General features: G+C 43.9%; 1 protein-coding gene across 2 annotated transcripts; it reads left to right on the top strand.

Annotated features, from left to right (window-relative positions):
• LOC106588419 (cell adhesion molecule CEACAM20) lies at window positions 1-27,914 on the top strand. Of its 2 annotated transcripts, XR_006762344.2 has the most exons (10): window positions 1-140; window positions 426-764; window positions 3,352-3,636; window positions 4,326-4,592; window positions 7,960-8,238; window positions 8,466-8,720; window positions 8,939-9,059; window positions 17,562-17,602; window positions 18,158-18,943; window positions 27,675-27,914. XR_006762344.2 is itself a non-coding variant. In XM_014177379.3 (9 exons), the coding sequence occupies exons 1-8, from the start codon at window positions 92-94 to the stop codon at window positions 17,578-17,580; spliced, it is 1,614 nt and encodes a 537-aa protein (XP_014032854.2). In that variant the 5' UTR covers window positions 1-91; the 3' UTR covers window positions 17,581-17,602; window positions 18,158-21,353. The 2 variants fall into 2 exon arrangements, 1 of the variants encoding a protein (XP_014032854.2); XM_014177379.3 differs by lacking the exon at window positions 27,675-27,914 and having other exon boundaries at window positions 18,158-21,353.

The following is a 27,914-nucleotide window of genomic DNA, read 5'->3' as shown; positions in this document are numbered from 1 at the left end:
TACTGGGTGTGTACCATAAAGGAGTGTACTCATTCAGTTTGTAAAATCGACAGGCATTATTCTCTGTCAAGAAGGGTTCCAGACATCTGGGATGGATTTGTTTAATTTTAGGTCGCTTGTCATTTTGCTGTCAGCAGCTGGTAAGATTAATGAATATATCAATTATTGTTAGCCCTACATGTAATAGTGAACCGAAGAAAAAAATGTTTGGAGATGTGTTGGGTGGGTTAGGTTTTGGAGGCGCAATCTGAAGGCGCATTGATGTGGTTCTAGTAGAACGCCTTTTCAGGCCAATATTATAGGCTACCATTACAAACATTTATTCATAGTTTTTACTAGTGCATTGCATATAGCTTGCTTCCTTGATGTATATCACACACTTATATGTTGAAGTGAACACCTGTATTCAAACCGGTTTCTCTCAGGATGCTGCAACGGGCAGAGCGTACTGCCCGCAGGCCCGTTGGAGGGAGTACAGGGAAAGAACGTCACGTTCAAAACCCTCATCATGCCCACAGATGTAGGCGACTTTATCACAGTATCTTGGAATTTCAACGGTGGTAGTGGACTTGTACCCGTTGTCACTTCTGCGCCCAAAGGAGAGACAGTTGGCGCTGGCTACGCAGGAAGAGTGTCACTGAATTCATCCACCGGTGTATTGAAGCTGGGGCCCTTGACGGCGAAGGATAGCGGGGACTATGCGGTGACCATGGTCACAAGTGCTGCAGTACAGCGCACAGGTGTAACGGCGCTCAAAGTTCTAGGTGAGTAAGACGTTGATTGTGCATAAAAGACGTTAATTGAATGCGTAAATGTCCCGAAGTAGCCAACACATTTAGGCATATGTTTGCCAAAATCAACTTCGTTATTTACAACCAACTGTTTTCGTCTACTCTATTTATTTCCAAGTAGGCCCTACCCCACAAATACCTTTTGATGTATAATTCCCTAATACTGATTCAACCGAGTTTATTGTTTAAATATGTAAAAGGAAAAAACTCTCAAAGTGAGAAATAAACCGAAAAGGTGCTTCGAAGCCTATATGTTCAGGGCTTTGAATTATATCCATCTTTAGGTTGTGGCCCTGTTGCTTGGAAAACGAACATTCTAACCTACTACCATGCTCTAGAAATATGGGATGGAGTTATGTCACTGGCGTTATACTGTATTGCTACAGACCTTGGCCTGCCTTTGGCAATGTGTGTGTCTGTGATGGCACAAGGCATTTCATGGATTAATGCTTATCCATTCCAATATCTCAAATTAGTTTTGCCATATCTCAGCTAGACACCTACACCGCACTGCCTTCAGAAAGTATTCATACTCCTTGACTTATTCCACATTTTGTTGTGTTACAGCCTGAATATGTTTTCTCTCTCACCCATCTACACACAATACCCCATAATGACAGTGAATATCTACATTTATATTAGTATTCCCACCCTTGAGTCAATACTTTGTAGAAGCACCTTTGGCAGCTACTGTATTACAGCTGTGAGTCTTTCTGGGTAAGTCTCTAAGAGATTTCCACACCTGGATTGTACAATATTTGCCCATTACTCTTTTCAAAATTCTTCAAGCTCTGTCAAATTGGTTGTTGATCATTTCTAGACAACCTTTTCCAGGTCTTGCCATAGATTTTCCAGTAGATTTAAGTCAAAACTGTAACTCGGCCACTCAGGAACATTCACTGTTTTCTTGGTTAGCAACTCCAGTGTAGATTTGGCCTTGTGTTTTAGGTTATTGTCCTGCTGAAAGTTGAATTAATCTCCCAGTGTCTGGTGGAAAGCAGACTGAACCAGGTTGTCCTCTAGGATTTTGCCTGTGCTTAGCTACATTCTGTTTTTTGATATGACGTGTTAAGAATTATAATTTGTATGATATGTTACGAATTGCAAGGCTAGGGGTTAAGGTTAGGAGTTAGGTTAAAAAGTTAAGGTTGGGGGAAGGATTAGCAAACATGCTAAGTAGCTAAAAAAAAAGTAGCATGTAGTTGCAAAGTTGCTAATTAACTCAAATTCTAAAGTTGTCCGTAATGAGATTCGAACACGCAACCTTCAGGTTGCTAGATGTTCACGTTATACGCCCACCCATCCACCCTAATTACATTTTTTGTCTTAAGTAACCTTCTGCCTTATGTAACCATACAAAATCTATCATATCATACTGATTTGATTGTCACAGATGTACGTTTATTATATTACGTCTAGTCTATGAGACCAGGCATTACACTGATTTAAAAAAACTCTGTCGACTTCCTCTGTGACAACAACCCCCCGGGGAAAAAAAAATAAATAGGGGTATGGTTGTTGAGAATCAAAGGACCATGAATGTAATAAGAAACCTTAGGTGCTGGCTTAAGGCCGTGTAGCAACCACTACAGCATGTTTGGTCAGAACAAGGATGAGGCGGATGTCCAGGTTAAGAACGGTTTCATGGCAAAAGATAGCCACATTCACACCGGTGTCACACACAGCTGACCACTCATGGTTCAGATAACTGAGAATCATGTCCACTGAGAACTGACCTTAACTATGGTTCTGAAAGGAAAGAGGGGAAAGAAAACAGGCTATAGCACTGCTATAAATAAAGGTTAAATAAATCAAATTAAAATATATATGAATAATATGAATGACATGGCTATAAGCTAGCGCAGGTTAAGTATAAAAAAGGAAAGGCTATACACTACAGCAGCATTTAACATTTGTATTAGTATTTATTTTTCGCATACTGGTTTGTAATTAAGGCACATGAAAGTTCACATGTTACAGAAGGCATTTCTGCCTCCAACAAATGCATTTTTGATGAAAAAAAAACATATCTTTTTTTTATACTTTCAAATGCTTCTCCTTTAAAGTAATAACGTCCGTCGTCCGCCAACCCATTTGCATGCTGCGTCACATATTCAACGCTGGAAGGATGGCAGTGACGAGTCAGAACTAGGGAAACAGTTTACAAGTAAACTGGACTTTCAGGTTTATGGCAAAGTGTAAAACCAGTAAGAGGTCATATACCATTTTGTTAGGTCAGATTAGAATGACCCCTGTGTATTTTTGGCCAGTTAAACGGAAATGTATTTTATGACATCACAGCCATTGAATGATCACTTGTTCAGTTCACAACATGTTCAGAAAGCCTTTGCTGCCAACCTGTTGTTTACTTTTCATTAGTTGAATGCTTTCGCTCCCTTCCCCCTTAGCCTTAGAGTACAGCTTCATTAATATGCCATTCTCCCCTCCCTCTGCCTCAAAACTCAAGCACTGATAACAATTACCCTGACACCCCATGCCCTCTTTGCCATCACCTCTTCCTCCCATTCACCCTCCTCTACCTCCTCCCTCCCCTCTTCAGAACCGGTCACTGTCGTGACCATCAATTCCAACCTGAATGAAGCGGTCGAGTTCAACAGCACTGTGGTCTTGACCTGTTCGGCCAAAGGCTCCTTCCTCACGTACAAGTGGCTCAACGGCACCGCCCCGCTGGTGGCTGACGGGAATCATGTGACTTTGAGTGCAAACGCAACAGTGCTAACCGTGGCTGGAGTGTTCAGGAAGGATCTGGTCGGACCCATCTACTGCACAGCCTCCAACAAATTAGAGAGCGATACCAGTGCTCCCTTCAACCTCACTGTCAGCTGTAAGTACATATGTTCTTATAGCCTGGTCTCCCATCTGTTTGAGCTGTCCTACTCCTATGGTCATTGTTAGAAAGACAGCACAAACAGATCTGGGACCAGGCTAATATTCCTATCCATTGATTCCGCTCACGCCTCTGCAAGGCTATCTGAAAGGTTCAGGTGGCGTCTAGTTTAGAGTCTTAGGAGGCTTTGTGTGACTTGGGACACTCCCAGTAGGGGTTTCTACACCCAACTCTTCTGTTTACACCCTGCCTGTGGTCCGACGGTTATGCTGATTTACCCTTTTCAAGAGAGTTGAAATCACGGCAACATTTTCTTTGTCAATTTTATCAACATGTAGATATGATATTGAGCAGTAGATCAATTTGTTTGTGTGACGGCTTTAGAATAAGTCATGCCAGCCATTTGCTATATTGTAACAGGTAGAGGCTGCTGATCTAAATCAGCCAGCCAGCTCAGGGTAGTACAATGCAGGTGACAGGAAAATGCAGGTCAGATAAGATCCACATTTCATCAAAGCCCATCTGAGTAGAGCACCTGGGAGGGGATAGGCCAGGGCATGGCTTGTTTTCGTTAAGATTTTAATGAGCTGCTACATTGTGGTTTGCAGCCTTACTCCTAAGCCTACATTTAAAAAAAATGTTGTCTGGACCAAACTCCAATATACCTAACTCGCATATATTTGCAGATGGGCCAGAAAACATCGCCATGACTGTCACCCCCACGGCTGAGGTCCAAAAGAAGGGTTCCAACATTACATTGACCTGCTCAGCCCAGTCTAGCCCTGTGGCTGTGATTCAGTGGATCCACAATGGAGTCCCGCTCAATGTGATGGGCCCCAAGCTGGTACTGGCCAACATTGCCGAGGCACAGAGTGGAAACTACTCCTGCATGGCCAGCAATGCCAAAACCTTGCGATACCTGGAATCCACCACAGCCAAGTTCACTGTAGTAGGTGAGTAGAAGAACCACAAGAGCCAATGGGAAATCAAGGTTTTGTACATGGATAGGAAGGGTGCTTTAGCAAATACAAAGGGGAACCATGGACAGTATACTGGTAAAGACCTAGAGAGTCAAATCTTAGTCTAATGGAAAGCAAAGTAGGGAAACTGGTTGTTGCATTCAGTTGAGCTACAGTATTCTTCTGAGGTTCTTGTCAGTAACATATTTTTCAGATGTTACACTCATTTTATTTTATTAGACTTATAGACTGACTTGATCTTGTTTAACTAATTACAAGGAAGTTGTTATTAGTTGTTATTACCCGTTCTCCATTTAATGGTGAATATTTAATTGAAAAGGTTTGTTACAGCCAAATCGACACTTTTAAAACAGTTTCTGTATCTGTAAGATAAAGAATGTCATTAGTCCTCCAGCCCTGCCTCAAAGAGATGGTATCATCCTTATTAAGCTAATACCATGAACAGACAGACTGAAACCTGTTTCTTGGCTTCGCACCCAGAAGGCATAACACCGAACACTGAATGGATTCCATATGATTTTTAAGCCTACGGTACAAGTTTCAAACCCAGTGACCTCGTATCATGGCAACTTTGTACGTTCCCTTGTAGGTTTTTAAAGCTTGTGAAGTATGTGCTGCATACCATACAGTACAAAGAGTGCATGGCCCTCGGTGTGTACTGAAACTGTTTACAACAGGAGACAGACAGTCTACCATGTTGTGAGTGACTAAAACCTGCTCGGATGGGGGGGGGGGTCTTTCAAAATGCCTGGAGTCTTTGAGCCGTGTGTTTTTTTTTCAAAGGAAGAGAGATTGTGGGATGTGGGGGGGGGCTGATTGCTTGCTCATTAGCAGTCGTTTCAGTCGTTCTATGAATGCTCCCCTCAACTTGGTAAACAGTAGTGACCTCAAGTCCAGTTATTCCGTCATGAATCATAGTGACACATTTTACTTGTAATGACTGACCAAAGCTGAGGAAATAAGAATTTGCCTCTGGAAATGTTTGCCTTCAAAGCCTAACACGTATTGGCCAATACGTATTGATTAGGCAGTTTTGAGTCACCTTTGAGGGCCATGAACTTTGTGTTTAAAATATACTGCTCCAAAAAATAAAGGGAACACTTAAACAACACATCCTAGATCTGAATGAAAGAAATAATCTTATTAAATACTTTTTTCTTTACATAGTTGAATGTGCTGACAACAAAATCACACAAAAATAATCAATGGAAATCCAATTTATCAACCCATGGAGGTCTGGATTTGGAGTCACACTCAAAATTAAAGTGGAAAACCACACTACAGGCTGATCCAACTTTGATGTAATGTCCTTAAAACAAGTCAAAATGAGGCTCAGTAGTGTGTGTGGCCTCCACGTGCCTGTATGACCTCCCTACAACGCCTGGGCATGCTCCTGATGAGGTGGCGGATGGTCTTCTGAGGGATCTCCTCCCAGACCTGGACTAAAGCATCCGCCAACTCCTGGACAGTCTGTGGTGCAACGTGACGTTGGTGGATGGAGCGAGACATGATGTCCCAGATGTGCTCAATTGGATTCAGGTCTGGGGAACGGGCGGGCCAGTCCATAGCATCAATGCCTTCCTCTTGCAGGAACTGCTGACACACTCCAGCCACATGAGGTCTAGCATTGTCTTGCATTAGGAGGAACCCAGGGCCAACCGCACCAGCATATGGTCTCACAAGGGGTCTGAGGATCTCATCTCGGTACCTAATGGCAGTCAGGCTACCTCTGGCGAGCACATGGAGGGCTGTGCGGCCCCCCAAATAAATGCCACCCCACACCATGACTGACCCACCGCCAAACCGGTCATGCTGGAGGATGTTGCAGGCAGCAGAACGTTCTACGCGGCGTCTCCAGACTCTGTCACGTCTGTCACGTGCTCAGTGTGAACCTGCTTTCATCTGTGAAGAGCACAGGGCACCAGTGGCGAATTTGCCAATCTTGGTGTTCTCTGGCAAATGCCAAACGTTCTGCACGGTGTTGGGCTGTAAGCACAACCCCCACCTGTGGACGTCGAGCCCTCATACCACCCTCATGGAGTCTGTTTCTGACCGTTTGAGCAGACACATGCACATTTGTGGCCTGCTGGAGGTCATTTTGCAGGGCTCTGGCAGTGCTTCTCCTGCTCCTCCTTGCACAAAGGCGGAGGTAGCGGTCCTGCTGCTGGGTTGTTGGCCTCCTACGGCCTCCCCCACGTCTCCTGATGTACTGGCCTGTCTCCTGGTAGCGCCTCCATGCTCTGGACACTACGCTGACAGACACAGCAAACCTTCTTGCCACAGCTCGCATTGATGTGCCATCCTGGATGAGCTGCACTACCTGAGCCACTTGTGTGGGTTGTAGACTCCGTCTCATGCTACCACTAGAGTGAAAGCACCGCCAGCATTCAAAAGTGACCAAAACATCAGCCAGGAAGCATAGGAACTGAGAAGTGGTCTGTGGTCCCCACCTGCAGAACCACTCCTTTATTGGGAGTGTCTTGCTAATTGACTATAATTTCCACCTGTTGTCTATTCCATTTGCACAACAGCATGTGACATTTATTGTCAATCAGTGTTGCTTCCTAAGTGGACAGTTTGATTTCACAGAAGTGTGATTGACTTGGAGTTACATTGTGTTGTTTAACTGTTCCCTTTATTTTTTTGGCATTCGTTTTCCAACACTTATTAGTCTGGAAAGAAGACGTCAAGATAAACAAGACGGTGGTTTCTCCTGTTCCACCTGTTCACCTGGTCCAAAACAAAAACACAAACTTGGCCTTAGTCTCACTTTCAAGTGGTCTAGCATGACAGTGAGCATGTTAATTGCATTATCTATTCATGTAGGTCATTTGGTTTTGCTTGGTTGACAAGTTTTTGGTACATCAGCCCATTCAAAGACTCATTGTAAAATAACATTTTATTTGATGTCACATTTTATGGAAACATGGCCTGGTATAAGCTGTACAGTGATATTGTATAGTAGCTACCCACAGACGTCAAATCAACGTCTATTCCATGTTGGTTCAACGTAATTTCCCTGACATGATGTGGAAACAACGTTGATTCAACCAGTGTGTGCCCAGTGTTCAGATGTAATGTCATTAAGGTATAATGAAAGTACAATGTCTTCCAATTTAGTAGGCATCGTTAAATCCATCCAACTAAAATCGAATGAAGAGTTCATCAAGCTTCACGGGGTTTGTCAAGCTTCACGGGGTTTGTCAAGCTTCATGGGGTTCATCAAGCTTCATATATTCTAAATACTTTGTGGGTCTAGTACTCTGTAATTGTGAGTGAAACAAGCTGTTATCATCTGGTCCGCGTAAACCCTAACTCCATTTGTCCTCTGTGTTTGTAGAGGCCATATCGGGCACTAAGATCACAGGCCCCAATGGAACGCTCGTTGCCGGTAACAGCACGGCCACCCTGATCTGCCAGGCAAGTGCCGGCACCGCCGGCACCCGAGTGTGGCTGAAGAATGGCGTGGCTCTGTCTCCTAGCAACAGGGTCGTGGTCTCGGCAGACAAGAGCTCGGTCACGATCAAGCCAGTGCAGAAGGAGGACAGTGGGGAGTACCAGTGCAAGCTGACCAATGCTGTGAACACAGACTCTGCCAGTCTCAAGATAGGGGTAAACTGTGAGTATTTGCCCCCTGACCTCTACACTGACCATTAACACCAACGAACGAAGTTAACTTTATATTTTGTTGTATGTTCATAATGTTACCGTATCCAAAAAGAAAAGCGTTGTGTTTCACTGAAATCCACGATAAACTGTCTGAATGCTACAGTGTAGTATTATTGAGGTCGGAATGGCCAAATCCAGGTGAATTTCAGGTATAAATTCTCCTTTTCTGTGTCTCAGTTGGTCCTGAGGCTGTGTCGGTGAAGGGGGATACTGCCGTAGAGGTGAATGACCGTGTCACGCTGAAGTGTACCTCAGTCTCCCTCCCTGCTGCCACCTACACCTGGAAGTTCAACGGGACGCGGACCGACGTGATGACAGCCGAGTACATCATCGAAGCCGCTGTGTACAAGAACACTGGGATTTACACTTGTGAAGCCAGCAACGCCATCACCGGGTTGAGCACTGCCGTTGCCCACAAGCTGTCCGTCAAAGGTTTGATAGTGGAGGCTATAAGAGTATTCCACCATTTGGCACCATGGTTCTTAGGATGTCTTCTCACCCTAACTTTTGTTGGGATATTCTACTCATAAATCATGTACGGTAGCACTGTACACATTTATCTCAGATGAAGCTGTTGCATTACTTTGAGATGTTCTGATGATGACGATGATGATGATGATAAATGATAGATTGTTCTTGTGATTCCTCAGAGGAGGGAACACTGGATAAGGGTCTGACGGGCGGGCAGGTCACTGGGATCATCATCGGCGTGATTATCGCCCTAGGGGCCATCATCGGTGGAGTTCTCTACATGAGACGGAAAAAAAGACAGTGAGTTCTCTTGGTTTTACCTTTGATCCACTTATGCTATTCCATAAAAGACAGTATGTCTTTGCAGACACAGCTGTTGCGTGTAATGACACCCAATTCTTCACCGTCTCTAAGTGCCCTTCCTGTGAATCTCCAGTCCTCGCTTCATTCCTCTCATTCTTTGGCATCCTAGAACTTGTACACCCGGTTCTTACCAAGTATCTTCACTTTGTTCGTAGCAGTCATATTCTCTGCACTTCCAAAGCCCTATTTTAGCAAACTCTTTGTAGCTTTTCATTTGCCTCAACACAGCTAAAGATACTGTTTTTTGGGGGGGATTTACAGCAAGGTTTCATATGGAACTCCAAAGTGTCATTTCTGATCAATCGTCTCACCAAAGTGAAAGTGATGCAAACGACCACATCCTCTGAGTTACCTGCCAGTGGGTTCAAGAATCGTTATCTTAAAGCAAAGAACAAACAGTTTAGTCAAGGCAGACACAGGCTGACACGCCTCGCACATTCCGGCATTTGGCAACAGTAATCTATGATAACACCCCTTCTGAACAAACCAGAAAGGGAGGAATATACCACAGATGTCATTGCTCACAGTTTTGCGTCAAAACCCTTTTTCTCATTGGAACTCTGTTGATGTAGTACACGTTCACATTCTCATTCCTCTCCCATTCCTCGCTAATAAGAGTGTTGTCAGGCAGAGCAGATAAAAAAGTTACCTGATGGGACAGAGATCACTGGAGGTCACGCGTACTGTACCTGCAGAGCACGGACTACAACCACCGCTCCAAGGTTCAGAGTTTGTCTCCCTGCTCCTCATTATCCGTATCTGACAAACTCGAAATTGATATTTGAGGCTATTGTTCCTTGACGGCGTTCGCACTCCTGGAGGTCTTAGACAGGAAACTGTCTGTATCCATTGACTAAGAATGTCAGGTTTGGATCATTGGCAGGCAATTATTGTAAGGTTGTCAATGGAAAAAACGGAACTCTGTAAGTGAAGATGAACTATTGGGATCGCTCACTTAATATTTCCCATTTACCTTGCCGATTTCCAGAGTGTGCCTGCAAATACATTCCTTGAAATAGTTTTTGTTTCATTAGTAGACGTCGTACAAAGTAGTATTAAGTATATCAGCTTTTTGTGCTTGTGGCCAGTAGAAAATAAAGAATGGGGGTGTGCGTAAAGGTTCAAAACAAGGAAAGGGAAATAAAGTTACAGGGATTACTGATGCAAAGACCAACCGCCTTCATCCAGTCAGGAAGATCAGCCTCCAGATAACCAACCAGCATAACACGCATTTCCCCCAAAGTGCAGACTTCCTACTGGATAACTAACAAGCTGATAAAAAGCAGAAGATACAACATTGTACTTGAGTTCCCTTTATTGTCGTGTTTACAGCCGGTGAACAAGGGGAATGCAGTGTGGCGTTAAAAGTAGGCTTGGTTGGTTACGTTTAGACAACCCTGTGTGCACAGCTGGGTTCACACAGACGCACACCTGTTTTAGATGAGGTAGGGACTGGCAGGTTCAAAGCCCGAAACACCATACTGTTCCTGATTAGTGTGATAGGTGACTGGCAAATTGGTGCACGGCAGGCCAAGCCCCTATGTAAAATGGGGGGGGATTAGCGATTATAGGTGCTGATAGTGTAGGTTTCTGGAAAAGGGCACTGTCTTTATAGGGAACAGATTATTTTCTCCGGTAGAGGATATAAATAGATGTATGTCTTGGGTGTACACTGAATTTGTTTAACCATGTTCTGATATACGTTACTGGACACTTTTACAGAGTATCCAATGATTGATTAAATCAACTAAGATATGATTCCGTTGATATACCATGACATGTATACAGTAGATAACTGTGATGCGTCACAGATAAACCACTGCCAAAGACCTGCATGTATTTATACTGGTTCGCTCTCCTCATTCTGCCTGGCCTTGTCAGCCTGGATCAACGCTGTGGGTTTCAGTATTTCGAAAACACAGTCGGACCACATTCCAACACTCTCTCTAGCCTCACACTCAGGAGAGGAAGATTCCATCTCAACAGGGGGGGTCCGCCTCTTTTCGCCCCTCTCTGAATCACCTTAAGATAACAAGCTGTCGGGGCGTGGTGGCCCCGGGCAGTGGAACGGACACTTCCAGCCGAGCTTAAGCCCCTCTCCTCACTTCAGATTCAGAGTATTTAATCGTCACGTACAGTGTTGCAGGTGTGATTGTAGGGTACAGTGAAAATCTTAGTCTTAGAGCTCCAACATGCAGGGCTAAGTGAAATAAAATAATGGAAAATGGTAATAAAAAACCACATTAGAAATAGAAATAGCGCTATATGCATAATAACAACTGTGGCGGTGATAAATAAATAAATGAAGTAGCAGGTAGCTGACTAGTGGTGGCTATTCAGCAGTCTGATGGTCTGAGGGTAGAAACGTTCCGTTTTTGAGACGATGCTCCTCTACTGCCCGTGTCTGAGTGATTGAAGCGGGGAGAACAGGGCGTGGCTTGGGAGGATGGGGACCCTGATGATCTTCTTGGCCTTCCTGCATCACCTGGTGTTGTAGGTGTCCTGTAGGACAGACGGTGTGCGTTCGGCTGCACGCATCACCCTCATAAGAGCCTTGCTATCCGCAGCAGTGGAGTTGCCGTACCAGGCTGCGATGCAGCTCGACAGTATGCACTCAATGGCGCTCCTGTAGAACACTGTGAGGGCCCTCGAGGACAGGCCAAATTTCTTCAGTATCCAGAGGTTGAAGACTCATCACGTCGGTCAGCGCCCCATTGAACTTCCAGGTGTAGGTGGCAGCAGGGAGGGAGACTGAGGTACACTTCAGCGTGACACGGTCTCTTACCTCTACATGATCCCCCTTCACAGGACCCAGTTGCATAGGGAGGAGTTCAGACCCAGGGCTGTGAGCTTTGTAATGAGCTTATAGGGCACTATGGTATTGAAGGCCGAGCTCTGGTCGATGAACAGCATCCTCACATATGTGACCAACCGGCTCAATCTTATGTAGCAAAATTTGAAATTGTGTTTTTTACATTAGATAAAAGTAGTGACTCAGAGCTACAAAATGGTATATCATACACTACAGTTGAGGAACAATGGGAAAGTAATTCTGCTTTGAAAGTTGATAAACTTGTAACCTCACTTTGGAGAAAATGGCCCTTGAATGTTTTGGTACACCGACGTGTGACTCTTCAACCTCTTCTTTGTCTACACCCATTCATTATCGTTCACACCCTCTTAAGCTTCAGCCCCACCCAGCTCTTTAAGGATTCACATGTGAGGCCATGTAGTAAACAACCAAATATTTCAAGACTGAAGGCTGGTTTATACTACGGGTGTGTTCATAAATTCAATCTGGAGTGCCAGAGCGTGCTCAGAGTGCGCTCTGGGCGTTCGTAAATATGTCGCGTTGTCCGTTCGTAAATTCCGAGCATTTTGCTCTCGGAGCGTTCAGAGCGCATACTGGACGCTCTGGCCTAGGAGTAGGGTTAATCTGAGCGTTCTGACCTAACAACAACAGTCAAGCACCCACACTAACTGACTAACGTTGGCTAGCTTGCTAGCTACTTCCAGACACAAATGAGGGAACACCTCACTCTGACCATTTTACTCACCCTAGCAGAGCTGGTTAGGCTGTTTTTATGTTGGTGACTGCAACTCTGCTTCTGGCAACAATTTAATTAAGCTTTTTTTGCCAATGTTTACTGACACCAGCCATATTGAACAGGTGTTGAGCGTTCGTAAATTCGTCTGTTATTCTGCTCTCTGGCACGCTCAGACGAGTGCTTTGAAATCAGACTAGATAGCCAGAGTGAATTTATCAGCTACGTCTATCAACAGTTGTTGCAGTGACATCGTTAACATTCTATTGAAATGGTTACTTGCATAGTGGAGTCTTTTGTTTAGACATGTAGCTAGCTAGCTAAACAATGAACCATAATCCCAACTCATGACTTTACTACCCTGCATGAATCTGCAGGTAGCTAACCAACCAGTTCAATGTTAGCTAGCTAACATTCGGCTATAACTAGCAATGCAAATAGCTCTGAGATATGAATAATATTACTACACAGATCATACACGTAACATTTGGTCGTGAGCCAGCCAGCTAACGTTGACTAGCTAGCTAACAGTACACTTTAACTTGAAATGAAAACAACTTTCTGACAAAATTAGAAATGTGTCATATCTGAAAATATATCTAGTTTACTATTTTGCCTGTATACATGGATGGACGCTTCTCCCTCTCTGTCACAGATGCCATGGTTGCCCTTAGTTTGAAGATGTAATCCGGAGAGAGGTGTTTTATACAACAGCCTTAAGTGTGTTCTCTTTTCAACTCCGTCTGCATATTTGCAATCAAACGCCAGAATTTTCTTCATCTCCTTAGCTACTGTATCATACTCTAATTCCACCATGCATTCCACTGATTTCAAAACTCGGTCCTCCAGAAAGTGGAGAGCAACACTTATGCAGTTCTACTACGTGATATCTTAAAAAAAATCTGCATTAGAAAGGATTACCTACACATACTGACCAGCTCAAATAGACAGAAGCGTGCTACATGGCCAATCTGAACTCATCTCTCGACATGTTCAGCCCACCCATTATCTCAGCCAATCATGGCTAGCGGGAAGGTTCCTGCCTTTTTCTGTGGCTAAACCAACTAGGCTCGTAATTTAACAATTGTATTCATATTTACAGATTGCATATAAATTTGTAATTAAGGCACATGAATGTTCACATGTTCCAGAAGGCACTTCTGCTGAAAAAAACGCATTTTGATAAAGATAAAAAGTTAACTACGTTCAAATGGCTTTCCTGTGGAGTAGTGACGCGCGACATACGCCTAGTTTCCTGAAATGAATCACATTTGCATTCCTTTTGTCCAGGTGGGTAAGGGCAGTGTGCAGTGCAATAGCGATTACATTGTCCGTGGATCTGTCAGGGCGGTAGGCTAATTGGAGAGGGACGAGTGTGTCGGGGAAGGAGGAGGTGATATGGTATTTGACTAGCCTCTCAAAGCACTTCATGATGACAGAAGTGAGTGCTACTGGTCAGTAGTCATTCTGCTCAGTTACTTTCCCTTTCTTGGGCACAGGATGAGAGTGGACATCTCGAAGCAGGTGGGTATAGAGGCCGGAGCTAGGGAGCGATTGAAAATGTCAGAACACAACAGCCAGCTGGTCTGCACATGCTCTGAGGGCACTGCTAGAGATGCCGTCTGGGCCAGCAGCCTTGCAAGGGTTAACACGTTTGAATGACTTACTTGAATGGCAGCTCAGGATCATTGTGCTCGTATCTTGAGAAAAAGGTGTTTAGCTCGGGTGGCGTTGGTGACCGTGATGTGGCTGGCTTTCTTTTTGTAGTCCATGATCGTTAGGAGCCCCTGTCACATACGCCTTGTGTCCCGACCTGCTGAATTGCTCCTCCTCTTTGTCCCTATACTTGTGTTTCGCCATCTTGATCGATCTGCGTAAGTCATATTTGTACTGTTTAACCAAACTATTGTCCGCGGTCACCTTGCTCTGTTTATAAGCAGCATCTCTCTCTTCAGATTTCGGGTACGTTTTGATAGACTAGAGGTGGACAGAGATTGAGTCAGTGGAGTTATGATTAGATAAAGAGAAGTTATGCTCTTCTTTATTGCCATCACTTGGATTTTCCCCCTTACCATGGTAGTCAATGGTGATAGGGGAGAGGCTGAGTTGAGAGCATGGTTGGAATGTCACCGTCGTGTCTGCACAGGTCTCTCGCTCTCTTCTTTTTGTCCATCTCCCTCTTATTCTCGCCTCTTCTGTCTGTTACTGTCTTTCACTCTTTCTAACATTCTTACTCTACATTCCTCACTTCCACTTGGTTCCATCTGTCCTCGCTTACCTTCCGCTATGACTTAAAGTTTCCTCGACGCGGTTTGTCCTGAGGGACATTCCTTACGGAAGTACTCATATTTTCTGGAGACATGCCGTAATTCAGCCATAGTAGACGGGCATACCTGAAGGATCAAAGTGAAACTGCCAAGTACTCATTGTTGATATTGTAGTTATTGAGTCATCCTCTTCCTGTGTTTGTCCCCATTGTTATGTCTACTGTTCTTATCAATGGCACAAAACTAGGCTAGATGCTTTCTGAGATGAGATCACAGCATTACAAAGGTTACAGTACCTACCAACACTGCTCGTATTCGTCAGGGCATTATGGTTTGTTCATTAACCATTTCAACTCATAGGAATTGGCCTATATGGATAGGGCTAAATATAAATGTTTTTCCAGAAGAAATATGAAAACCATATGTATAACCATGGTAGCAATTAAAAGGAAACAGTTTGGAAATTTGGGGGAAATTCTTAGACTAAAGGCGAGGACAAAACAGTTAATCTGACACTAGATTGAATCTTAACATTACACTGTTGATTGTATGTGAATTTTACATTTGCTGTACTTTTTTCGCCACATTTGTTGATAACGAAATCGTAAAATACTCTGGATACATTCAGTAACATGATAAGGATATTCAAATTTGGGGTAGGTACAACATAAGACAGGAAATGAGAAGGGTTTGAGTGAGAGGTCTAACTGGAGTCTCCAAGTGGTCACACACCTCTACAGTGTCCACAGTTCCTAAGCAATTTCAATGCAATTGTATGACTCAAAGAAGAGTCTTCAACAATAAGGTGCTATTTCAAGCTCTCCTAGCTGTGTTGTCGAGGAACTAGAGCAAGCAGACTTGTAGTTGTTCAGAACAACCCAGGGTATGACGCCACGTCATCTTGTAACTGAACATCACGCATAGTGATCATAAACGTTGACAATGTACTCTATATGACATGAGTTTTATGATATGGAAATGTGAAGTGTTTGGCTTGCTTGTATGGCATAAAAGCGATATTTATTATAATCCTCAACGTCTCGTCTTTCAAAATACTTTGAGTCCTCTTTATTTACAGCATTTCCCTCACTCAGACAACAAAACATTTGCTCAAATTGCCCAGTTACAGGGAGGGATGGGGCCAAGATCTTGTCACTCGGTGTGCTCAAGTTCAGAATCGCTTTCAGTCAAAACCCATACCGTGCTGTGAAGCGGAGACCTTGAGCTCTGACGTCATGTACACTCAGTTGGCAGTTGATTAGGTACACCACCCCGTTCACGTGGCCATGGCTTGCTATATAAAGCAGGCAGACGGGCATCGAGGCATTCAGTTACTGTCGGATTGAACATTAGAATGGGAAAAACGAGTGACCTAAGTGACTGTGAGCATGGTATTATCGTCAGTGCCAGACGCGCCGATTCCAGTATCTCAGAAACGGCCGGCCTTCTGAGCTTTTCACACACGACAGTGTCTAGGGTTTACCGAAGATGGTGTGACTATCAAATAACATCCAGTCAGCGGCAGTCCTGTGGGCCGAAAAGGCTAGTTGATGAGGGGTCGAAGGAAAATGGCAAGAAACGTGCAAGCTAATGTAACAGTGTAGGTTCCGTCCCTCTCTTTGCCCCAACCTGGGCTCGAACCAGGGACCCTTGCACACGTCAACAACTGACACCCACGAAGCATCGTTACCCATCGTGCCACAAAAGCCGCGGCCCTTGCAACGCAAGGGGAACAACCACTTCAGGTCTCAGAGCGAGTGACGTCACTGATTGAAACGCTATTAGCACGCACCACCGCTAACTAACTAGCCATTTCACATCGGTTACACTAACAGGCGGGCCACAAACAGTGGTGTGGCACAGTACAACAGTTGTGTGTAGAACGGCATCCCAGAACGCACAACTCGATCCTTGTCACAGATGGGCTACTGCAGCAGACGACCACACTGGGTTCCACTCATATCAGCTAAAAACGAGAAGCAGCGGCTCCAGTGGGCACGCGATCACCAACACTGGACATTTGAGGAGTGGAAAAACATTGCCTGTTCTGACGAATCCCGGTTCATCTTGCTGATGGCAGAGTCAGGATTTGCCGTAAGCAGCATGAGTCCATGGCCCCATCCTGCCTGGTGTCAATGGTACAGGATGGTGGTGGTGCTGTAATGTTGTGTGGAATGTTTTCCTGGCACACGTTTGATCCCTTGATACCAGTTGAGCAATGTTTCCATGCCTGAATAATTTAGGCTGTTCTGGAGGCAAAGGGGTGTCTGACCTGGTCCTTGATGTACGTAATAAACTGGCCACTGAGTGTATAGCATGTTACTGTAAAGCCACTGCGTTACAATTTAGGCGCTTATCAATGTCCAAATCTGCCCATTTCAACCTGTATATGGCTACAAGAGTAAAGAGCAACCTATGGGGTTTCCATCAAAGAAATTAGGAGACACAATTATTTTTAATAGCTGCCTGCTTTATATTTGTTGCTGTCATGAACTAAAATCTAGTCATTCAGGTTGTCAAAGCAAAGTTTCCATCCCCACAACGAAGCGTCTTGTTTTCTCAAATCCCTTCAAAGCGAGGTCATCATTACACTAATCGCCACTCTTTTCTTTTATGTTCTGTTTCAGGGTCGAGTCGCCATACTAGAAGAGTGCCCCGAGGAAAGCTGGTAAGCCGCTCTTTGATAACTCTATATTATCCTGAAGTTGGTTCCCTTGTCAGGCAACGCAGGCTAGCATTACCCTCTGTTGTAACAACAGTTATCAAGTCTCCACTGACCTGGGACAAGCATTTCCTTGTTGAGGACATTTTTATTGCATTGCGTTTGAGGCTATAGCTACTGTTCTGTGGTGCCGCTCCGTATCACACACATTTTACCTGAAAGGCCTTTCAGATAAGAATGTTGACTTTATACGTAGGGAGTAGGCATTAAGTCCGAGTCTGGCATAGCTACAGTAAATCAGTGTATCCATCTTTCATCTGAATGAACATGTAAGGCAAAGGTCCTCATTGCTGTTATTATTTGATTTTGGCCTATTAGCATTTTGGGGAGTTGAAGTAGAACAAAAGCCAGTAGATACTGTATAGCCAAACTATTGCCAATGTTCACCTTAGAGGACTTTCAGATGAGGGATGGTGAAAACAAGATATTCAACTTCAGAACTTGTTCTTGTGGTTGTAAGTAGCACTCAGTGGTAAGCTATGAGTTTCTTCTTCCCCACAGGAGCTATCAGCCCAAAGAATCAGCCAATTATTCCCCTCCAAGATCAATCTCTGCAGTCGGGAAGACCACTCAGGTGGAAACCTCCCCCAGGTCTGTCCAGCCGTACAAGATATTCATCAAAGTCCATATAATCCCAGGGGTCACAACATCACCCCGTCCCTAACACTCACACATCAGAAGCCATGGTCATCTCCTTTGAAAATGGTGGTGTCCTTGGGCTTGGATTGGACCAGAAAGCTCCAACACATCTATCCCATCTAACATCTATCTGTCTGTATGGACTTATTTTCCTTCACACACCTTCCCTCCTCTCCATCCATCCCATTGGCTAAGGTAAACAGCTTCCAACAGTCCCTGGGATGCTGACTCTTCCTCTTATTCCTCTGTTTTGCAAGTCATTGCTTACATCAATTTCTCCACACATTCCCAGGGAAATGAATCGCATCATAGACTTGAGCGATGGTGAGAAACTGGAGGATGATTTAGTGGTGTAATACACTGGAGTCCCATGGGACTGTAGGGCTTAGTCACTTGGTCACTCCTCACTGAGTACACTCATCAAGGCGATTGGGAAAGTATCGTCTGAATCTTTCAAACACCTGACGGACACAGGTTCGTATATCTGACGTTATCACAGACAGGTGTCTGCTTGATCCCAAGGATTGCTTTTTTTCCCTTTTCTTTTCTGTCGTTACCTCTACAAGATCTGCTAGTAAGAACTTAATGTGAAGACAGCAATGACAAGATCCAACACGCAGCAAATATTCAGGGGAGAAGAAAAAAAAGGTAGGAATGTTTTTGTGGGCAAAGACATTCTTTGGTTTTGGAGGGAAAATGTGTGTGCTTCAGGGCTGTACTACTGAGTTCTGCTATTTGCTATATTCCACTTTTGAAATGTTTTAATAATTAGGCCTTTTTTTTGTAGTTTAAATCAAAAAAATACAAAACTGTGTTTTTAGAAACGTGAATGAACAAGTGACATTTTATGTTAACTGTAACACAACCCCTTTTTACCTGCATCTTAGTTTTGTTTTTGTCACTAGTATTTATTTTGTGTATGTGACAACCGGTCATACACACCTTCAATTAGAACACACAGAACTATGGGTTAAGAGTTCTTTATCTTTTAAGTTTTCTCCCACCATTTAAAGTCAATGGGGGGTTTTGTGTTGCATGAACAGTACAGGGCAGTTACTCTGGTAGGCCTGGTAATGTTAATGTCACTTGGCTGTGGAAGGTGTTTACTCTTGTGGTTTGACCTATTCTGTTAAAACATGTAATTACATAAAGCATTCCGTATATTCAAACAGAAAGACACACACATAAAGACAGATGCACAGACACCAGAACTTGAACACAGTAACCAAATACACTGAACAAATATTTAAACGCAACATGTAAAGTGTTGGTCCCATGATTCATTAACTGAAAAAAATATTCCAGAAATGTTCCATCCACACAAAAAGCTTATTTCTCTCAAATTTTGTTCACAAATTTGTTAACATCCCTGTTAGTGAGAATTGTATCCGTTGTCAAGATAATCCATCCACCTGATAGGTGTGGCATATCAGGAAGCTGATCGAACAGCATGATCATTACACAGGTGCATCTTGTGCTGGGAACAATAAAAGGCCACTCTAAAATGTGCAGTTTTGTCACACAACCCAATGCCACAGATGTCTCAACTTTTGAGGGAGCATGCAATTGGCATGCTGACTGCAGGAATGTCCACCGAAACTGTTGTCAGAGAATTGAATAAGCCGCCTCCAACGTCGTTTTAGAGAATTTGGCAGTAACTCATTCCGATTGGCTGGGCCTGGCTCCCCAGTATGTGGGCCTATGTCACGTGGCTGCGCCCATGCCCAGTCATGTGAAATCCCTATATTAGGGCCTAATGAATTTATTTTAATTGACTGATTTTCCTTATATGAACTGTAACTCAGTAAAATCTTAGAAATTGTTGCATGTTGCGTTTATAGTTTTGTTCAGCATAGGTACATTGGTCCAAATTGGTCCTGCCACTGCGTGTAATAGTCATTAGTTTTCATAGAGATCTAAGTAAGAAACTTGATTGGCTGAGGAAGAATGAGATTGTTCCGTTTTGGTCTCGTTGGTCTAGTTCTTGAAGATAAACAGGGAGAAATGGACACCTTTACCTGGACAGTGTTTTAGTGTAGCTGAGCATTCTTATTAAAGTGATAGACCAGCTCTGATGAAAAATGGAACAGCAATAAACTGCTCCCTTTGTAAATATGATTTACTTTATGTAAATGTATACTGTAATAAACATTGTATTTTTTAGGCTTGACGTTCTGTCATCTATTTGGGGTTTCTTGCTTTATCTTAATTTGAATATTTCAATTGTCAGAAACTTTCTCAGGTTGTTTACAGAAAGGCGTATTATTCTTTAACGACTGACCAGCCTATATTCATAAATCATTTTCTCGTTGTATAGACACGCCTCTGAGATGTTTTTATTTATTCTTCTGTCCTTACTGCGATTTGCATTTGTTACAGTCTTGTTTCTTTTCAAATGGAACTTTCCTACGTATGTCTAGCTAGCCAACCCCAGTCTCTGTGTTTCCAAACAGCCAATCACACCTCTCTCTCGTTCTCTCTCTCGTTCCTGGGATTTGGAATGACAGAACATAAAGGCGTTCTTGCTGCAGTTGGTGTGTGTGTGTGCAATGGTGCTCTCCTCTCCTGCCACACCAGTCCCCCTGTTTCTTCACAGATATGCCTCAGAAAGAAAGAACGAAACGATGTAAAAACCTGCTTTAACAAGAGAATCCCTGCAGAGGACATGTGTGCTCAGGGTGGGAAATCGACACCCTGAGCTCAGGGGTGGGTTAATTAAAGCATCCATATTTTATCTGAACCATAATAGACTGGATTTGAAACCACACATTTACATTCGAACTGGATTTGATCCTCTTGCAGACACATTCATATAAAATGAGCTAACCTGTCTAGAGTAATTGGAAAGGGAATAGGAATGCACGGTTGGATGGACAGACACTACAAGGTCCAGGATGCTCTTGGTGGTGACTAGTCTAGCAGGTTCATTTGCCTTGAGTCAACAATGGCTTTTTTTTTATTTACTTTTGGTGTGGTTGGGTGTTAAAACAATGGGACAACTGTATCACTGTACTTGAATGTAAACCAAAACTCAATAAAATGTAAGTGTACAAAAATATCTCTGGATCCCTTTTAAAACTGTCTTTATGTCTTATAAGATTACACCACATCTATGAGCTCTAGCTTTTTGTTGCCAGTGTATTAGGTTTCTTGTGTGCAAAGTGTTCTGCATGAAATCAAATATACAGAATGTGAAGTGTTTTCGAGCAATTATCTTGAAAATGAAAGCCAAGAGGAGTTTGTATAATTCTTTAATAACTTGATTGTAACATGTTTGTTGTGGCCATGCAGGTTTGAAGGCTGTTGGATGTAGGCTACCTCTACCTGACTTTCACTAACCCTGTCACTGTCAGGAAGTTGTGCCTGCCAAGGACATTAGGTCATTAAAAAAAAGTCTGCTTGGCAGATCGAGTGAGTGTCTCTCATCTCACCCATGAACAGTGTAGTCTAAATAGTCCTGTCACAAATGATGACTTTCAGGTTTTTCTCATATGTCACGGGGACAGTGCCCAGAGCTCTTGTACAAGGCAGCGCAGCCTTGAGAAAGGAGAGGGGAGGCGGTTTCAGTGCTGTGGCTATGACTCACCAACCTGACTTTCTGCAGATCAGGGCTGTCATTACCCTACTCTGTAATCACACTCACACCGGCCAATGTGTCTCCGTTTTTTATTGTTGTAGTAGACAGATTAAAATGGCTGTAACTTGTTGGTACAAGTCCAGATGTATGGAACTTCAAACTGTTCCTTTTTTATATGTGTAAATAACTAGTGGTAAATTATATTTTGTGATGTGTGAGTCATGACCTTTAACTGTATGTGCATATCTGTCTTAGCTATGAGTGCAAATTCATGTTCCCAAGTTTACTTTCTTTTTTCTTTTTTGGGGGAGGTGTCCATCCAGCTCTCTCAATCCTCTACCGTTGCATTTAAACACTTATTCTCAACATACAGACAGATATTATTTCCTAGATATTAAAACTTGGTGCCAATTACTTCTTTACTGTCTTGCTCACAGACCTGAAACGTAACCAAACAGGTAGCATCTTCTAGATGTGAGTACCTTGGAGTGAATCCCCCTCCGCGTGCAAGGCCCAGGTGTCACGGTTGTCGTATGATGAAGCGGACCAAAGTGCAGCATGATTATCGTTCCACATATTTATTGAACTGTGAAACTATGCAATACATACAAAATAAACTGAATAAACAAAAACAACAAACCTTGACGAAGCATTAACATACACGTACTCAAAAACAATCTCCCACAAACCCAGGTGGGGAAAACACCTACTTAAGTATGATCTCCAATTAGAGACAACGATGACCAGCTGCCTCTAATTGGAGATCATCCCCAACAAAAACCCAACATAGAAAATTTAAACTAGAAAACCCCCCCGTCACACCCTGACCCACTCTACCATAGAAAATAACAGCTTTCTATGGTCAGGACGTGACACCAGGGGCCTCATTTATAAACCGTGCATACAAACTAGATCCCAAAACATGTATGCACCAGTTTTCACGCAAAAGTTGGCATTCACAAAAACTGAACTTGATGTTAAAATGTAATCATGTTCCCGCAAATTTGAGACCATGCGTACTCACAGTTTCTAGTGGTTAAAGTGTTGCATTACAAGCAGGCAAGTAGATTAGTGTTTTGTGCAAATGGGGGACATGATGGACAGGCTTAATCATAACGATAAACAGGTTAATAACAAGATGCAATCCTTTGCCGTTAGTGAGAAGAGTGAAAATCAATTTTGTTTATCTTTGCATTTTAAAATAATTAGAAATAGGCATCTATTTCCTAGGCTATTATTTATTAGATTTCCATGATCATTGCATAATAAATTCCTCACCTTCTCTGTCATGGTTTCGTACTCACGGGGTAGTACAGGCCTACAACAAGGATACCATTCGTCCCATCTCTCGTTTAATTGGACCCACTTCGCAGTAGTAACGGCTCCAGAGACGTGCTCTGACCACCAACTGTCTGTCATATGCGCGCAGGAAAATAGATCATGAGCATAGAGAAGAAAAATACATGAATGCAATTAATTGATTATTGAATCAATCAATCAAATTTATTGGTAGCCTAGTGGTTAGAGCGTTGGGCCAGTAACCGAAAGTTTGCTGGATCGAATCCCAGAGCTGACAAGGTAAAAATCTGTCGTTCCCCGGGCGCCGAAGATGTGAATTTCGATTAAGGCAGTCCCCCGCACCTCTGTGATTCAGAGGGGTTGGGTTAAATGCGTAAGACACATTTCAGTTGAATACATTCAATACCCCCCTTTCCTTTATTTATTTATAAAGCCCTTTTTACATCAGCCGATGTCACAAAGTGCTATACAGAAACCCAGCCTAAAACCCCAAACAGCAAGCAATGCAGATGTAGAAGCACGTTGGCTAGGACAAACTCCCTAGATAGGCAGGAACCTAGGAAGAAACCTAGAGAGGAACCAGGCTCTGAGGGGTGGCCAGTCCTCTTCTGGCTGTGCCGGGTGGAGATTAGTACATGGCCAAAATGTTCAAACGTTCATAGATGACCAGCAGGGTCAAATAATAATAATCATAGTAGTTGTAGAGGGTGCAACAGGTCAGCACCTCAGGAGTAAATGTCAGTTGGCTTTTCATAGCCCAGCATTCAGAGTTTGAGACCGCAGGCACGGTAGAGAGAGAGAGTCGAAAACAGCAGGTTCGGGACAAGGTAGCACGTCCAGTGAACAGGTCAGGGTTCCATAGCCGCAGACAGAACAGTTGAAACTGGACAGACAAGGAGTCATCAGGCCAGGTAGTCCTGAGGCATGATCCCAGGGCTCAGGCCCTCCAGGAGGGGAGGGAGAGAGAGTGAGAGAATTAGAGGGAGCATACTTAAATTCACACAGGACACAAGATAAGACAGGAGAATCACACCAGATATAACAGACTGACTCTAGCCCCCTAACACAAACTATTGCAGCATAGATACTGGAGGCTGAGACAGGATGGGTCGGGAGACACTGTGGCCCCGTCCGACGATACCCCCGGACAGGGCCAACCAGGGAGGTTATAACCCCACCCACTTTGCCAAAGCCAGCCCCCACACCACTAGAGGGATATCCGCAGACCACCAACTAACTACCCTGAGACAAGGCTGAGTATAGCCCACAAAGATCTTCCCCACGGCACAAATCCGAGGCGGCGCCAACCCAGACAGGAAGATCTCCCACTCTAGTGATGCACCCCTCCTAGGGACGGTATGGAAGAGCACTAGTAAGCCAGTGACTCAGCCCCCGTAATAGGGTCAGAGGCAGAGAATCCCAGTGGAGAGAGGGGAACCTGCCAGGCAGAGACAACAAGGGCGGTTCGTCGCTCCAGTGCCTTTCCGTTCACCTTCGCACCCCTGGGCCAGACTACGCTCAATCATAGGACCCACTGAAGAGATGAGTCTTCAATAAAGACTTAAAGGTCGAGACCGAGTTTACGTCTCTCACATGGATAGGCAGACCATTCCATAAAAATGTAGCTCTCTAGGAGAAAGCCCTGCCTCCAGCTGTTTGCTTAGAAATTATAGGGACAATAAGGAGGCCTGTGTCTTGTAACCGTAGCGTACATGAAGGTATGTACGGCAGGACCAAATCGTTAGGAACAAGCCCATGTAATGCTTTGTAGGTTAGTAGTGAAACCTTGAAATCAGCCCTTGCCTTAACAGGAAGCCAGTGTAGGTAGAGTGACTAGCACTGGAGTAATATGATCACATTTCATGGTTCTAGTCAAGATTCTACCTGCCGTGTTTAGCACTAACTGAAGTTTATTTAGTGCTTTATCCGGGTAGACGGAATGTAGAGCATTGCAGTAGTCTAATCTGGAAGTGACAAAAGCATGGATTAGCTTTCTGTATCATTTTTGGACAAAAAGTTTCAGATTTTTGCAGTGTTACGAAGATGGCAAAAAGCTGTCCTTGAAATATTCTTAATATGTTCGTCAAAAGAGAGATCATGGTCCAGAGTAACGCCGAGGTCCTTCACAGTTTTATTTGAGATGACTGTACAACTATGATGGAAGCAGCTTTGTAGAACCAAAACATACACAGCCCCTGCTCAACAGACTCGAACTCGAGAACGAATCGTTTGGGGGGCTGCAGTTCGCTTACCACCTTGCCTGGCTACCTAGACTACTTGCTCCGGCCAAACGCTATGCCACGCCCACGGACGTTAGTTTCTTCTCCATAAAGAGAAGTCTGTAGAATGACAGATCATCGGATCATCGAATGACAGATCATCGGATGAGTCGTCAGGCTACTTATCACCCTCATGACAGTCCAGCAATACATTCCATCATTCACCAGTCCGGTTGCATCCACAAATAGAGCTAGTTTCAAATGAAATAAGAAATAATCTTATTTGTGTGCCTAGCAATTAATAAATGTACGTTGTTTAAAGCACATGTTTACAAGTTTCAGTCACAAATGACAGCTCCAATAAGCCCCTATAACTCTGACCTCGCTCATAGTCACAATGCGCATAGCAGATTGAGTAGCCTAGCCTACAGGGTCACTATTAGTGACACCAGGGGTCAGGATCCTGTGGGGGTTCAGTTTCCACGGAACGGGGAGAGGAAGTTTAACAGTGAAACTTGAAGTAGTGAGATTGTGCAACTCCTGCGCTATGCCTTCCTTCCCCTTATCAGGTGTTTTGAGGCTTGGTCACTCTGAAAATACTCATGGAATGTGCGTTGGGTGTGTTAATTTGTGTTGGGATGTGTATGTGTGTATGTGTGTCTACCACCGTGTCATGTATGTTGGTTGACATGTCCAGTTTCTTTGTGCAGTGTCATTGTCATTTTACGTTACGTGTGTTTACAGCAGGTGTGGTGTGTGCTTGTGTATTACATAGAAGTACTACAACAACCAAACTCGGACCAACTCTCTCGATCTTCTCGACCCTAACCAGTCAGACTTCAAGACGGGTCACTCAACTGAGTGAGAAGGGTAACTCTTCTCTGTGTCACGGAGACTCTCCGTCCTGCCAAACCTGACTGTCTCTCCTCAGTTCTCAACCTCCTAGATCTATCCGCTGCCTTCGACACTGTGAACCATCAGATTTTGCTCTCCACCCTCTCAGGGCTGGGCGTCTCAGGCTCTGCACATCTTGGACTACAGTATATTCGTAAAGTATTCAGACCCCTTGACTTTTTCCACAATTTGTTATGTTCCAGCCTTATTCTAAAATTGATTAAATAAATACAAATTTAAATTTAAAAAAAAAAATCTCATCAATCTACACACAATATCACATAATGACAAAGTGAAAACAGATTTATTTTTTGGGACAATGTCTACAGCATTGAAGGTCCCCAAGGATACAGTGGCCTCCATCATTCTTAAATGGAAGAAGTTTGGAACCACCAAGACTCTTCCTAGAGCTGGCCGCCCGGCCAAACTGAGCAATCGGGGTAGAAGGGCCTTGATCAGGGAGGTGACCAAGAAGCCGACGGTCACTCTGACAAAGCTCCAGAGTTCCACTGTGGAGATGGGAGAACCTTCAGAAGCACAACCATCTTTGCAGCAATCCACAAATCAGGCCTTTATGATAGAGTGGACAGACGGAAGCAATTCCTCAGTAAAAGGCACATGACAGCCTGCTTGGAGTTTGCCAAAAGGCACCTAAAGGCTCTCAGACCATGAGAAGCAAGATTCTCTGAAACCAATATTGAACTCTTTGGCCTGAATGCCAAGCGTCACGTCCGGAGGAAACCTGTCACCATCTCTACAGTGAAGCATTGTGGTGGCAGCATCATGCTGTGGAGGATGTTTTTCAGCGGCAGGGCCTGGGAGACTAGTCAGGATCTGCAGGGAAAAATGGAAGAAACTCCCCAAATACAGGTGTGCCAAACTTGTAGCATCATACCCAAGAAGACTCAAGGCTGTAATCACTGCCAAAGGTGCTTCAACAAAGTACTGTGTAAAGGGTCTGAATACTTATGTAAATGTGATATTTTAGTGTTTTTATTTTTACTACATTTACAAAAATTTCTGAAAAACAGTTTTTTGCTTTTGTCATTATGGGGTATTGTGTGTAGATTGAGGGAAAACATCTATTTAATCAATTTTAGAATAAGGCTGTAACATAACAAAATGTGGAAAAATTCAAGGAGCCTCAATACTTTCCGAAGGCACTGCACATTCTACCTGGCAGGCCGCTTCTACCAGGTGATGTGGAGAGGATCTGTGTCTGCACCATGTGCTCTCACTACTGGTGTCCCCCAGGGCTCGGTTCTCCGCCCTCTCCTTTTCTCTCTATACACTAAGTCACTCGGCTCTGTCATATCCTCACATGGTCTCTCCTATCATTGCTATGCGGATGACGCTCAACTACTTTCTCCTTCCCCCTTCTGACACCCAGGTGGCGACGTGTATCTCTGCGTGCCTGCTCAGCTTGGATGTCAGCCCACCACCTCAAGCTCACCCTCGACAAGACGGAACTGCACTTCCTCCTGTGGAAGGCCTGCCCGCTCCAACAGCTCTCCATCACAGTTGACAACTCCAAGTCAAGGTACAAAGGACCTTGACTTGGCCCTGGACAATCTCATTTTCAATGAGGTTGACAACTTTAATAAACGTCTTCTTCTCCAGAACCACTGAA

The sequence above is a fragment of the Salmo salar genome, chromosome 27, assembly GCF_965601325.2.
Source record: "Salmo salar chromosome 27, fSalSal1, whole genome shotgun sequence".
Classification (NCBI taxonomy): Eukaryota; Metazoa; Chordata; class Actinopteri; order Salmoniformes; family Salmonidae; genus Salmo; species Salmo salar.
This window is presented reverse-complemented; position numbering and strand designations above follow the sequence as displayed.